At 39.6% G+C, this 13,638-nt stretch overlaps 1 protein-coding gene across 1 annotated transcript in view; it reads right to left on the bottom strand.

Annotated features, from left to right (window-relative positions):
* Window positions 1-265: 265 nt before the first annotated feature.
* The window catches only part of SPRED2 (sprouty related EVH1 domain containing 2), a 172,670-nt gene continuing 159,297 nt past the window's right edge, over window positions 266-13,638 (bottom strand). Inside the window, exons 5-6 of the mRNA XM_072635393.1 lie at window positions 6,349-6,498; window positions 266-4,040 (exon numbers count right to left, since the gene is read on the bottom strand). Coding sequence (XP_072491494.1) covers window positions 3,369-4,040; window positions 6,349-6,498 — 822 coding nt within the window. The 3' untranslated portion in view covers window positions 266-3,368. The remainder of the gene's footprint in view (window positions 4,041-6,348; window positions 6,499-13,638) is intronic.

Below are 13,638 nucleotides of genomic sequence, written 5' to 3'. Positions count from 1 at the left end.
GAAAGTCAGCCCTGGGAATAGAGCAGCTGCTGATCTCCCTGGAAGAGAACATTCCTCTCACTTGATGTATTTGCTTTAAGAATTGTCTGCTGTCCTCTGGGGACAATGACATACTACTCACCTTGGCTGGGAAGAAGCAGGATGCAAAAAGTCCCTGAGTGTTGGTGTAGATTTCCTCTCCCCTTTCATCTAGACTGGAAAAAACCCTGACATCCCCTCCTTTTCCCCCATCTAATCTCTAGACAAACATTCTAGGACGCAGCAATCTGATATGATGTATTTATATTTACATGGTAAATTTTAAAGCAATAACTACATTGATCAAACATATTAGAAACCATAAAAAAAGTTAAGAACTAAAATGTACATCATACACGTGTATATATATTTTTTTACACAGAGGTAAAAAGGCTTGTTATAAAAAATCAATACAACAGGTTTTGACTTTTAGGATACAGGTACATAATGAATTATGCTTCAGGCACTTTAATTGGTAAATGTGAGCAAATAGCTTGGGGTGGGTGGGAGAACTTTCGCAACGATGACAAAAAAATTTTGGTTAACATTTTGTTACCACAGGTATAAAAATAAAATCTGAATAGTTTCTCTCTCTCTGATGATTGAAGTCAGTATTGCAAAGCTGACTGGGAAAGTACCACACACTGTTCAGCTGCAGTGTGGAGAGTAGGGAGAGATATTTACAAAAGTCCCCACGGGGTCTGTCTTTGGGCCCTTTTACACTGTCTTCAGAAAAATGAGCACGTGTAGTAGGGGCTGTGAGGGTCAGCCCCCAGGGTGTTGAAGGGGATACAGGGCCAAGGAAGATTTCAACGACAGGTTACAGAGGAGGAAGATCCCATGTACAGAGAGGCTGCTTTGGAGCATGTCTTCTTACTGAAATAAATAGGAGCACTTAAACTGGGATCTGACCAGAAACTTGGGTTAGTGTTTGTTGTGCTTTGTAGAGACTGAGACCTTCCAGGGATTCACAGAGTGAATGAATACACTGGCTCTCACAGGAGCCTTTGGAGGCTGGTTTGATGCTTGACAGAGTTGCTAACCAAGATTGGTCATCTGCTACCATGGACAGCAGATTTCTTTTCCGATTCTAGAGAATCAGATAAATCTCCCTCTGAGCCCCCTCTCCAGCTAGAAGGCTTAAATCAGGAACTGCCATGAACTGAGCATTGATGACTCTAGGTCAAAAGCACACTGGGTACGGTTTTTGTTGTTGATAATTTTACTCCAAGCACTGTAATCAACTCCCCGAGAACTGGAAGAAAACAAAACATTCCCAAGAAGGTTAATCGTGGCAAACACTTTTCCAATGTAATTGGCAAAAAGAAGAGAATCTCTTTCCTTGAAGACGATGTCCATGTGCAATAAGGAGGGAGGGGCGGATCAGGCCATGCACTCAACTGGCAACTGACTGCAGAAAGAAATTATGGCAGGAAGAGCAGTGCCAGCGTTGATGGACATGCCTACCCCTAACGGCCTTGGAACGGTTCTGATTGTACTATGCTAGTTACCGCTAAGTGCTCTACATTTTTCATTTTTTTCTTATTTCAATAAAAAAATTATTTGGCTATTCCTTGTAATAAGTTAGAAAAATACTCTTTTCCCCAGCTAATTACAAGCCTGGTACATAGAGAGAAGACATTTTTTTTTTTTTAGGACAAGTCTGTTGGAAACATCTGCACACTCCTAATGATAACATCAAGACCGGGTGCTGAGTCAAGGGAGAAAGACACTTAGGCATTGGGAAGTTTTTGTATTTTACATATGGCCTTATTTTTTTCAAGTACAAATTTGGAATTTGGTGATGTGGAAGTGATTAAGAAATGCAAAAACAAAACTAAATCTTAAGCTTTATGACAGTTAAAATTTTTCCCTCTATATAGTTAATACAAAGTTTACTTTGAAAAAGCTTCTGGTTTCATTCACCACAACCTTAGTGTTTCTCTAAAATCCTAGTGGATCTTGACAACTGCTTTTTGTGTCTGCTCTGGATATTTACTGTCCATCTGCAGAACAATGAGCAAAATAGAAATTATTTGGAGGTTAGTGTTTTACTCTAAGATGGAGAACTTGAGGGAGGAATGTGATCATTTAATTCCCATCCTAGAATCATCATATTACAGAATTCTGCAGAGGGAAATCAGCTGAGATCAGACCTGTAATTTTATTGATAAGGAATTTGAGACCCACTGAGGGTGAAGTGGCATAGAATCACTAATTTAGAACAGGATGAAATCTTAAGTCACTCTGGTCCAACTTCCTCATTTCATTTTGTAGATGAGGAAGCCAAGGCTGAGACAAGTGAAGTGTCTTGCCCAACATCATATAGGCTGTAAGCGGGAGAGCCAGAATTCAAAGTAGGTCCTCGGATTTCAAATCCAGTGGCTTTTTCATTGAACCACACAAAGTCACACCCAACTTCTTTGTTCTGGGGCTTAGGACTGGAACCCAGGTCCACTGTCTTTTCCACTACATCATATTGCCTCCCTTTTTAAAACTTAAATCCTTTAAATGCTATTTCTGTAACTATTTGGGTAGCTCATAGAAACCTTAAGTTGCTTCTCCAGCTCTAGCTGGAAACACATGGAGTCTGAGGACTCCTCCTGATGTTAAGGCTTATTTTTTCATTGTCTTTGCATGAACGGATGTTTTCCATTAGTGAATAATTTAAATGCTTTTTTTTTTTTTGCAAAAGAAATGATGACGGACTGAAAACAGAAATTGCAGTTTACATGACATAAGAAATTTGGCTTTAGAATGGTAATAGTAGAATCGTGTTGTGGTACACGCTAGCACACCTTCTATACACATAATAACTGACTGCAGATTGAAATACTTCTGGTGGGATTTCATCATTCTCACTTATTTTGGTAGGTACCCCAAGTCTGCTGGGTACAGGTGGTTTGTCAAGGCAAGCTTAACAAGATACAGTCTTGAGATGCTCTTTGCAAAACCCCAAACCAAAAAAATTCCCTGCAAATCAACAGTTCAGACAGTAGTCTCCTTCCTTTTGAAGTGGAAAGTTGGAAGGAGAGAAGGATTGGGGAGGGCAGGGACAGGGAATATAAACATGTACAAGACAATCATTGGATTACAGATTATTAATAATACAATAGTCTATGCCGAAGGTTAATTTCATTACAACACTGGGGGTGGGGTGTATGTGTGTGTGTGTGAACAATTAAGAGTGGCTGGCTGGAGCTCAAGGGGCAGACCCATCAGATGGGTTCCCCAGGCTGGAATGATGTCTCCAGGTACAGCAGGGCTAGGGTGAAGAGGCTCCCATTTCAGGGGAATCAGCCCCTGTCCATGGTAAGGAGAAAGGGAGATAGAGAAACAGGCTATTGTCTTCATCCAGCTGCTTTGTGTTTCCCACCACAGCACCTACACATCACCCCACAGTTGTAGCAGCCTCGGAGGGGCAGGTAACAGCACATACAGGGGGCAAGGAAGGACAAGGCGATGAGGGCCATCCACCGGAGGCAAAACTTTTCATCGCTGGTGTCACACGAACAAGGGTCCGTATAGTCTCCCTCAGGGTCAGACATACAATGGTAGAGCATGCTGTCTGCACACCACATACAGCTGACTCGGCGGATGCAAGTTCTAATGGGGTCAGGGGCATCCTGACACTGACCCCTTCGGTTCTCTTCATGGTTGAACATGTCTCTACAGTACACACACCGTGACCGTTCCCCATCCTCCTTCCGCCGTCGGGACTTGCCTCGGTTGGGCTGAGTCTTAATCACGCCCCCTCCACCCCCTCCTTTGGGGTCGTCCCCCATGTCGAAGTCTGAATGGTCCACATATGGGTAGGTGTAGTCATGCTTAGAGGCATCACCCTTGGTGGCGAAGCGCACGTAGGAGTCGACATCCTCTGACGTGTCCATGTATTTGCCCCTCACGGGAGCATGCCGGTAATCTTCATACCCTGTTATCCAGATCTTCTCCCGAGGGTTGATGCGGACAATCTCTTCCTCATCATCTGGGAAACTGACCTGTCGGTATGGTCTTGGGATGGACTGCTCGAGAACAGGGTGGGAGACACACAAATGTGATTTATTTAATATCAGTGACCAATCACAATTAAGACTGTCTCTTTGACACACCTGGCATTCCTCCTCTCCCGCCCCCCCCAAATCAATGCTGGTCAAAGGCATTTTTTGAAGAACTCATTTAATAAATATTCCTTGAGTGCTCATTTTGTATAAAACACTATGCAATCTCACTGTAGGAGTAATTAAAAAAAATACTAGTCCTTGCCCTCAAAAAACTTAAAATCTAGTTGGAAGTTAAGCCAATAAGGATATAACAATAACAGGTTTTAAGAACAGCTCAGGCAGCAGAAGGGAGGCTGACAGGTTATCTGTGATCATCAAATTAATAGATGACAACTGCTAGAATGATTCACTGGGATGAAAAGTCAGTTAGTGAAGCACTTAGTATATTCTAGGCACTATGCGGAGCCCCAAGAAAGAGAAAAGCATGCATGGTCTCTGCTCTCCTCACTTAAGGCCAGGGTGACCAGGGGATTGAGCTCACAGGAATCCTGCCCTCATCTATGGTCTTTTGGATAGGATCACAGAATGTTAGAGGGCTGGAAGAAAGGGAAATTAGGCACCTACTGTGTGCCAGGCATTTGTAAAATGGGGAGGCTGGAACAGACTAGATTACTTTCTCCTACTGTCCTCCAGTAATAACTCAGGCCACAAGTATAACAGAAATAATCTATTAAAAACATAAAGTATGTCAATTGGCATTTAGGACAACACCATGAGAGGACTGCATATAATGGGAGGAAACATGGTATAGTGATAACTGTTCTGGAACCAGAGGATCTAGGTTCAGTTTCTCTATCTGACAACTGAAAACCTTAATGGCCTCTGAGGTGCTTTCCAGCTTGAGAATTACGATCTTGATGATTTTTTTAGTCTCTGTGACAAATGAAAAATGATCATCACAGACAAAAATGGTAAGTTGAGTCCTGGGGTGAGAACTGAATCTACATGAGCAGTGAAAAGGAAACTTTACTATTTTATTACCAGAAAAAAAAGATAGGTCATTTCTATTTTAAGTCACTAAATTAAAAAAAAAACAACAAACCAAACAACCACACAAGGTCTTTATGGAGACAACTCTAGCTAGCTTCATTATCCACTTAGAGTTGCCTTTTAGAGTAGTAGGGATGGCTTGTGTTGTTGTTGAGTCATTTCAGTTCAGTTATGTTCGACTTTCTATGACCCATTTAGGGTTTTCCTGGCAAAGGTACTGGAGCGATTTGTGATTTCCTTCTTCAGCTCATTTTTACAGATGAGGAAACTAAGGAAGATTAAGTGACTGGTCCAAGGTCACACAGTAAGTAAGTGTCTGAGGCTGGATTTGAATGCAGGTCCTTCTGACTCCAGAGCCAACACTCTAACCACTCTGCCACCAAGCTGCTTTACATGATTTTGCTTATGGATTTCTTTCCTTATTCCCCTGTGAACAATGTCATATAGTTATGAGATAACAGGATTAAGGATATAGCCTAAGGCCATGAAACCAAGCAGGTTCAAGTGGGGTGCAGAGCCACCAAAGTCTGTGGACTTCACCGAAACTCTTCCTGAATGAGAGGAGCCCAAGGCTATATAAAGATTTGTCCAGTCTTGAAAGTTGGTTTCCTTAGGTTAGAGTAGCAGAGAATTAAGTTTTGGACTCCTTACCTCATCTGTCTTTCCTGATACTATTTCCCTCCCCCCCAGACTGTGTCCAGATACAGAGCTATGCCTACGCTCAAAGATGTCCCTGGTGTTCATGGAATAAGAAGCATGGATTTAGTTTTTAAATGAAACTGATCCCAGGCATCCTTTCAGATGATGGTATTAGCACCTTACATAGAACAGGAAAAAACCTCCCACTTCTCCTTGACGACAAACATTAGTCAGAGCCTACTCTATATATGTTAGTCACACAGGATACAAAGAGGTATAAGACATGGCTTGTGTCCACAAGACACTTAAAAGTCTAGTTGGGGTGACAGGATACGTGCGTAAAAGGAGTCATTAGCAGTGACACAAGGCAGCAGTGGAACAGATAAGAGGAACAATAAGGATTCGGAGAAAGGAGGAAGGGACGGATCACTGTAGGGTGGCCTAGTTTAGGAAAACTTCAATGAAAAGGCAGGACATGAGTTTGGCCTTGAAGTCAGCATGTATTTATTCAGTACTACTGTGCAGCAAATAGCTATATTAAGTACAGGGGATATGAAGAAAGGCAAGAAATTGATGCTTCTCTCAAGAAGCTGACACCAATGAATGGGGAAAGGCTATGAAAATGATGAGTGGTACTCACTTGTTCAAGCTGATAGTGGTCGGCGCTATATTGGTCATGGATATGGCCCAAGGTATATATACTCCGGTGTTCACAGGACATGGGAGAAGAGATTGTCCGGGTGGGTGGCTCCCTCTTTTGAGAAGAATTAGAAGAACTGTCTGTAGCTGTCTGTATTAAGAGGGAAAGAAATGTTAATTCATGCTATGTGATAAGAAAAGAAAGAAAGTAATGTTAAATCACACCGGCAAAAACCTGTTTTCATTTAAAACAAACACCTCCCCTCAATTACTAGATAGTGGCATTAGCTTCTGAATATTGTGTGTTTCCCAGTTATAGCATCCTGTTTTGGTTTTCCCAAATCATGGGCTTTCTCCTGGGAGAGGTAGCAAGACTTGCTGAAGGACTAGGTTGTCACAGTATGAGATAGAGCTCAACAGTTTTTGTCACTACAGCTCCCTACAAGGTCTTGAGAAAAATGAAGTTTATATTCTTTTCTTTTAATTAAAATTTTTTTTTCAAGTTTATATTCTTAAATGTGGAAGCAGTTAGGATTTTTCAGTTAGGGATTTAGCATGTCTGGTCTTCCTAGTGGTCAATTTCAGTTAAAATGAGAGCAGAGATGGCTGGTGGTTATTTTAGTTAGGAAATAAATATGTACTCAATGAAAAAAAATTCTAAATCTGAGTCTGATTTTTGCTACAGAGACCCTTAAAAATGAGGATTCTTCTAGGGTGTTACATATAGGCATTGATTTTGTAGGAAGCAGTTTTGGGTAGTAGATGGTTATTATCACAGATCAAAATGAACACTACTATTATTTGGACGAGTCGTTCATTCATACAGTATTTCTTGAGTGCCTGTTACATACAAGAGTTCTCTCTAGCTGTGGGGCTAGATTTGCTCTGAGACATCTATACATTCTACTTTAGTCATTCTTATTAAAATATATGCAAGGTAACTGGCCAGGATTAGGGGCAATCAGTGTCTATAGGATAAAGAAGAGCTAACCAGACTCTAAGGAACTGAGCTCATGACCACAGCCTTATCCACAGCAATCAGATCACCGATTTGGATAACTTGCTCCCCTCCTCCATTTCAGGAGCCTAATAAAGAGAGTCTGTAGTGCTTTGAATAGACACAATACATGTCAAAAAGTCTCTCTGAAATCATTCCCTGCTAATAACCCTCCGCCATTCTATTGCGCTCTCTCTTCCCCACTTTAGAAAAGAGGATTTTGTGGTCAAAGGATATGAACAGGCAATTTTCAGAGGAAGAGGTTAAGGCTATCTATAATCATATGAAAAAATGCTCTAAATCACTATTGGTTAGAGAGATGCAAATCAAAACAACTCTGAGGTACCACATCACACCTATAAGATTGGCAAACATGACAGAACAAGAAAATGATAAATGCTGGAGAGGATGTGGGAAAGTTGGAACACTAATTCATTGTTGGTGGAGCTGCGAGCGCATCCAACCATTCTGGAGAGCAATTTGGAACTATGCCCAAAGGGCTACAAAAATGTGCATACCCTTTGACCCAGCAATATCACTACTGGGACTGTATCCCCAAGAGATCATAAAAATGGGAAAGGGTCCCACATGTACAAAAATATTTATAGCAGCACTCTATGTAGTTGCCAAAAACTGGAAGTCAAGGGGATGTCCATCAATTGGGGAATGGCTGAATAAATTATGGTATATGAATGTAATGGAGTACTATTGTGCCATAAGAAATGATGAACAAGAAGACTTCAGAGAGGCCTGGAAGGACTTATATGACCTGATGCTGAGTGAAAGGAGCAGAACCAGGAGAACTTTATGCACAGCAACAACCACAGTGTGTGAGAGTTTTTTTCTGGTAGACTTAGATTTTTGTAATAACACAAGAACTTCTTACCAAAAAAAAAAAAAAAATCCCAATGGAGGATCTCAAGGCAAAATGCCTGCCACACTCAGAGAGAGAAATATGGAAGTCACTCACATATTGTAGCAGATCATGTTTGTGTATGTGTATGTGTTTGTGTATCATGTTCTGATTTGTTATACGATTTCTTTCATTTATCTTAGTCTGACTACATAGCATGACTATAGTGAAAATATACTCAATAGGAAAGTATATGTAGAATCTATACAGAATTGTATGCAGTCGTGGGGAGGGAGGGGGGGAGTGGGGGGGATAAAATCACAATTGTATGGCAGTGATTGTTAAACATTACAAAATAAAAAAAAAAAAGAAAAGAGGATTTTGGAAGAAAGGTTATAATAATTTTCTTTGTAAAAATCCTATTTTTAAAAAACAATTCATTTTCAATGCCACTGATGTTATTGCAGAAATCACTGAAAATTATTTATGTTTAAAAAATGAAATCAATTTTTCTTAAGAATGTAATATCCTCTAGCATTTTTTTTTTTGTGGATTCTAAGATAAACTGATCCGCTCCTAATGTGATAACTTTTAGTTATTCGTGAGCATTGAATTTAAAGTCAGGAAGATTTGTATTTGAATCCACCCTCCATAATTTACAAGCAAATCATTTAACTTGAATCTTGGTTTCCTCACATAGAAAATAGGGAGAGTAATAGCACTCATTTCATTTAATGAAATGAAATTTTATAGGTATATATATATATGTGTGTGTATATATATATATATATATATATATATATATATATATATATATATATGTGTGTGTGTGTGTGTGTGTGTGTGTGTGTGTGTGTGTATGTAATTTTGCAAACCTTGACTATAAATAGGAAAATATGTATGTGTGTGCACATGCACACACACACACATACATGCACACACACATGGAACTCTGAGATGAAGAAATCCCCTCTCCTAATGCTGGTCAGTACCTTTCTGCAAGTGGCATTCTTCATGAGCTGCCTGGCGCACTGTGAGGGGCTGAGTGATCTGCCCAGGATCACAGTTAGTACGTGTTGGAGTCAGGACCAGAATTCATCTTTTTGACTTGGAGGCCAGCTCTTTAAACACTATTCTACACTGGTATGTAAATGTCAGGCAGTCTTATTCAGGATACTAAATGTATTCAGTATAAACCGGACTTTGATCTTAAGATATTCTCTTCCACAGAGACTCCCAGAATACTTCAACTAGCAATCTCCCTCCCTCCAAAGTGAGTTCATATGATTCACAGAATCCAAGATGTAGGGCTAGAAGGTGGCTCTAAGAAATCCTTTATTTAGCCCACTGCTCTCATTTTGCAGACAAGGAAACTGAGGATTTAAGTGACCTGCTCAAGCAGACACCATGCCCCAAGAATATCCCAGTGGTCATCACATAGCAAGTCAATCAGTGTTGTAGAATAGACATTAGACACTATTTAGGCCAGCCCCATCCCAATTTTACAGTTGAGGAAACTGAGGCCCAGACAGTTAAAGAGATGTTCCCAAAATCACACAGATAGTGGCACAGGCAGGGTTCGAATTTAGGCCTGCAGATTCTAAATACTGTGTACTTTCCATTGTTCCACTTTGATGGCTGGAAGTATGGAAAGGCATGGCTCAAATGAAATAGAGAGAGGCACCTCAGTTACTATTAAGGTGGAGAACAGCACTTAAGAGAGCTGTAAATTAAATAATTTTGGGTAAAATCGTAATACCAAATTGTGCCCTGGCCACTGAGCAAAACCAGTTCTGTTAAAATCACAACAGAATTTATGATCAGCAGGTTCTAAGTTTTACTTGATGAGATGAAAATTAAGTTGAATTATGGGGACAAAAATAAATAGGAGGGTAAATGTGTGTGGGGATGGTCAATAGCTGCCCCATATAAAGGAGCTGACGAAACTGCAAGGATCCACAAACCTCTACAAGCTGCAGACAGACATTTTTTAATACAACCTCAGCTAGAGGGAACCTCAGATGCCATCTAGTACAACTGACAGTCAAAGCAAAATTCCCTCCACAAAATACCTGATGAGTACTGTGTTTTTCTGAATACTTAGACACAAGTAAAAAAGTTTGGTTAAAATAATTTTAAAAAAAAAAAGACCAATAACATCGTTATGCCACTCTCCCAACTGACTCAGACTTACAACTCCTTTTTAACTTATAATTTTTGAGAATTTCCTGGGGATCTAAGAGGTGAAGTGTCTCACGATCATTTGCTTTTACTAGTATGTACTCAAGGTGCCCTGTATACTTTCAAGAGTCATGTTAATATAAAAAGTTCATTCATTTGAAAATAAGCATATTAAAAGTATACATAACACAACCAGACTCTTTGTCCAATTGTAATAGTAACAATTCTAACAGTTATAAAGGAGTTTACCCCACTTTAAAGTGATACAGATTATGAAAGCAGAAACACTTCACTACTGTATTCCTTTGTATGCCTGGCATACACTAGATGCATATTAAATGTTTTTTAAAAAAAATCTGGTTTGAAAAATAAAGTAATATGGATTAATTTGGGTATAAATTCACAGAATTACAGGTTTTACCTTAAACCTAGAAAGTACTTTAGAATCCATCTAATGGAAACTCCCTTCATTTTTACAGATGTGTAAACTACGGCCCAGAGAGGGTAATGCGTTTTGCTTTAAGGTTATACTAGCAATAATTACATAAAAGAGCTAGATTTTAAGTTAGGTCTCCAGAGTTCAAATGAAGAGTTTCCTTTCTGTATAGTGCAGATACGAATGTGCACTGAGTTCACACAAATTCAAATGTAAGGGTGGCTGGGGTTAGGTAGGGAAGTGTTGGTGATTGGGGTGTTTCCTTATTTATTTAACCAAAAGTATAGTAGGATTCCTTAGAAATCCACGTTATGCACTACATGAAACTGATCACTTGCTTATTCTAATACTGACAAACCTTTGTGTGACTTACGGCTAAGATGAATAATACCTAGAATTTTATTGTAAGCAAAAATAAAGTATTATACCTAGGGTGCACCTCAATTGTGGATTAGGGCATCAGCCAAAGGGAGCTTTCCACTTGTGTTTCTTCCCTCTATCCCCTAATCAACTCATTTCTGGCTGTTTTTACTGCACAGTGTCAATACAGGATTTTACTCTTAGAATTTTCACAGAATGGTCCTCAACTTTCAACTCCTCATTTTACAGATGAAGAAATTGAGGCTTGAGTGACTTAGTCTGGATTTTAAGTCAGGGTGGGTACTCGAAATCAAATCTCTTAGTTCCCAGGCCAACAGTCTTTCTATTACAATGTTGCTTCTATGTTCATGATTTTCCAATTGTAAGGCAGCCATGAGAGACAGGATGTGTCAGAAGTTGAAACTTATTTACAATCCATAATACCAGGCAAGTCTTCCAAAGGGGTGGGTGTGAATTGCATAACTGAAAGAATGAACGTATAAGGTCATCGTGTGGGAAGGAAAACCACATTTTCACCCTTTCACCCATTATTTTATCTCTTCTAAGTTCTCCCTAGGGGCACTGGAGGGAAGACACAGTTCTGCGACAGGGCCTGTGGAAGGAAGCCTGCCCTTGCAGCAGCAGGGATCAGGCATCTGCTTATAGGAGGACTAGTTAGGTGAAAAATTACTCCACGGACTAGTTATGTTATACACCTAGAGTGCCCTCTTTTTTTTTTTTTTTAAAAACTCAGAAACACTGAAAAAGATCTGTACCCACAAGCTGAGTATCAGTCTGACAAAGGATCTCCTCCAATTTTGAAATGATTCAAGGTCAAATTCTCTTTTTTCTTGGGATTCTTCCAAGGAACATATATGGTCACAAAAGCTATGCCAAAGCACTAACCAATATCTTTAATTCCCCCCCCCCCCATTGTGATTGGATCTAGTGTTGATGATTTAAGCACATTTGGGGGCAGAGGGGGAGATGACAGATGGTATATGATTATTGGAAAAAACCTCAAAGCAGTAGGCTTAGCGGCCACCTGAAATCAGTAGTTTTTTTCCCTGGGTTTGATTGACCATGATCTACTAGGAAGACCCTCAATTAAAAAAAAAAAAAAGCCCTGATTAAGAAATTTTAAACCTATGGGTCAAGGTGATTAAAAAAATGACAAAATAGAAGACTGCTGTGTTACCAACTGGAGTGGTAGGCATAGTGGAGGGGTCATAATCATAAAAGTGAAATTTCTTTCAGAAGCTCCTACAGAATAGGATAGTAGTTGGGATAGAGTTGGGCTTGGGAATCAGAAAGACCTGGATTAAAGACCTCAGGCACTAACTATGTGACCGTGGGCATGTCATTTAACCCCTTTGGGCTTCAGTTTTCTCATGTCAAATGAAGAGGTTGAACTGTATAGCTTCTAAAGTGCCTTCTAGCTCTTAAAACCCACGATCATGATCCTATAGAGAAAGTACGCTGGACTTGGAGTCAAGACTAGCTAGGTTTCAGTCTATATATTACTACTTTTTGGGCAATTCTGGTTAAAACACAAATTCTACAAGCCTCAATTTCCCTAGATATAACAGGGGAGTAATTTTATCTGCAGTACCCACATATGTTTAAGGGTTAATACAAGGAAGGCTCACTGTAAAACCCAAAGTGTTATATAATGATGTGGTTTATTTAATTTCCGGACATGTTCAATGTATAACCATCAATACAGCCCACGTTTTCTATTCTGCCTGGAAAATTTAGCCAACTTTTTCATCTCAAGCAAACTTCTATCTCAGTTTAAATAAGGCCTATATAACCTAGGTCACTTCTGCGTAGGGTTGGATACATAATTTTCCTACCTAGAATAGATATGATTAGACTTTTCCATTCTTAACTATCTCTTAGAGAAAAATCAAGTCCTATATTTAATAATTCAGGAAAAGGGTACTTTAATGGACTGAGAAAGAAAAATAGGGCTGGGGATTGTTGACATGTAAGACAGCATCCAAATTCCTGCCCATTACAAGAATGCCCTCTATACCATTTCAGACCGATGATCATCCAGTCTATGCTAAACATTTTCAACAAGTTTTCACAAATCAAGCTGAAGTGTTAAGGCCATTGCTGTCTCCTTCCCATCACCTCCATCCTAACAACAAAAGATATAGATGGACAAACCAAATCTGCGAAATAAAAAGATGGAGGGGTTATTTTGTAGAATTAGTGATGCTTAAAATGAAAATCACAAGCAGTACCAGCGTATAGAAGGCAGGCCAGAGGTGGACTTGTAGTCAGAAGACTTGGGTTTAAATTCCACCTCTGATACTTACTAGTTCAAAAAACTCTGAGGACTTACTTTCTTCTCAATTTCTTCATCTACTAAATGTGGGATACTTGAAATATTTACCTCATGGAGTTGTTAAGAAATTGCTTTGTAAACCTTAAATTAAAAAAAATAGTAGCTACT

The sequence above is a fragment of the Notamacropus eugenii genome, chromosome 1 (assembly GCF_028372415.1).
Source record: "Notamacropus eugenii isolate mMacEug1 chromosome 1, mMacEug1.pri_v2, whole genome shotgun sequence".
NCBI classification, from domain to species: Eukaryota; Metazoa; Chordata; class Mammalia; order Diprotodontia; family Macropodidae; genus Notamacropus; species Notamacropus eugenii.
The sequence above is the reverse complement of the archived record's forward strand: the minus strand, read 5'-3'. Positions and strand labels throughout refer to the sequence as shown.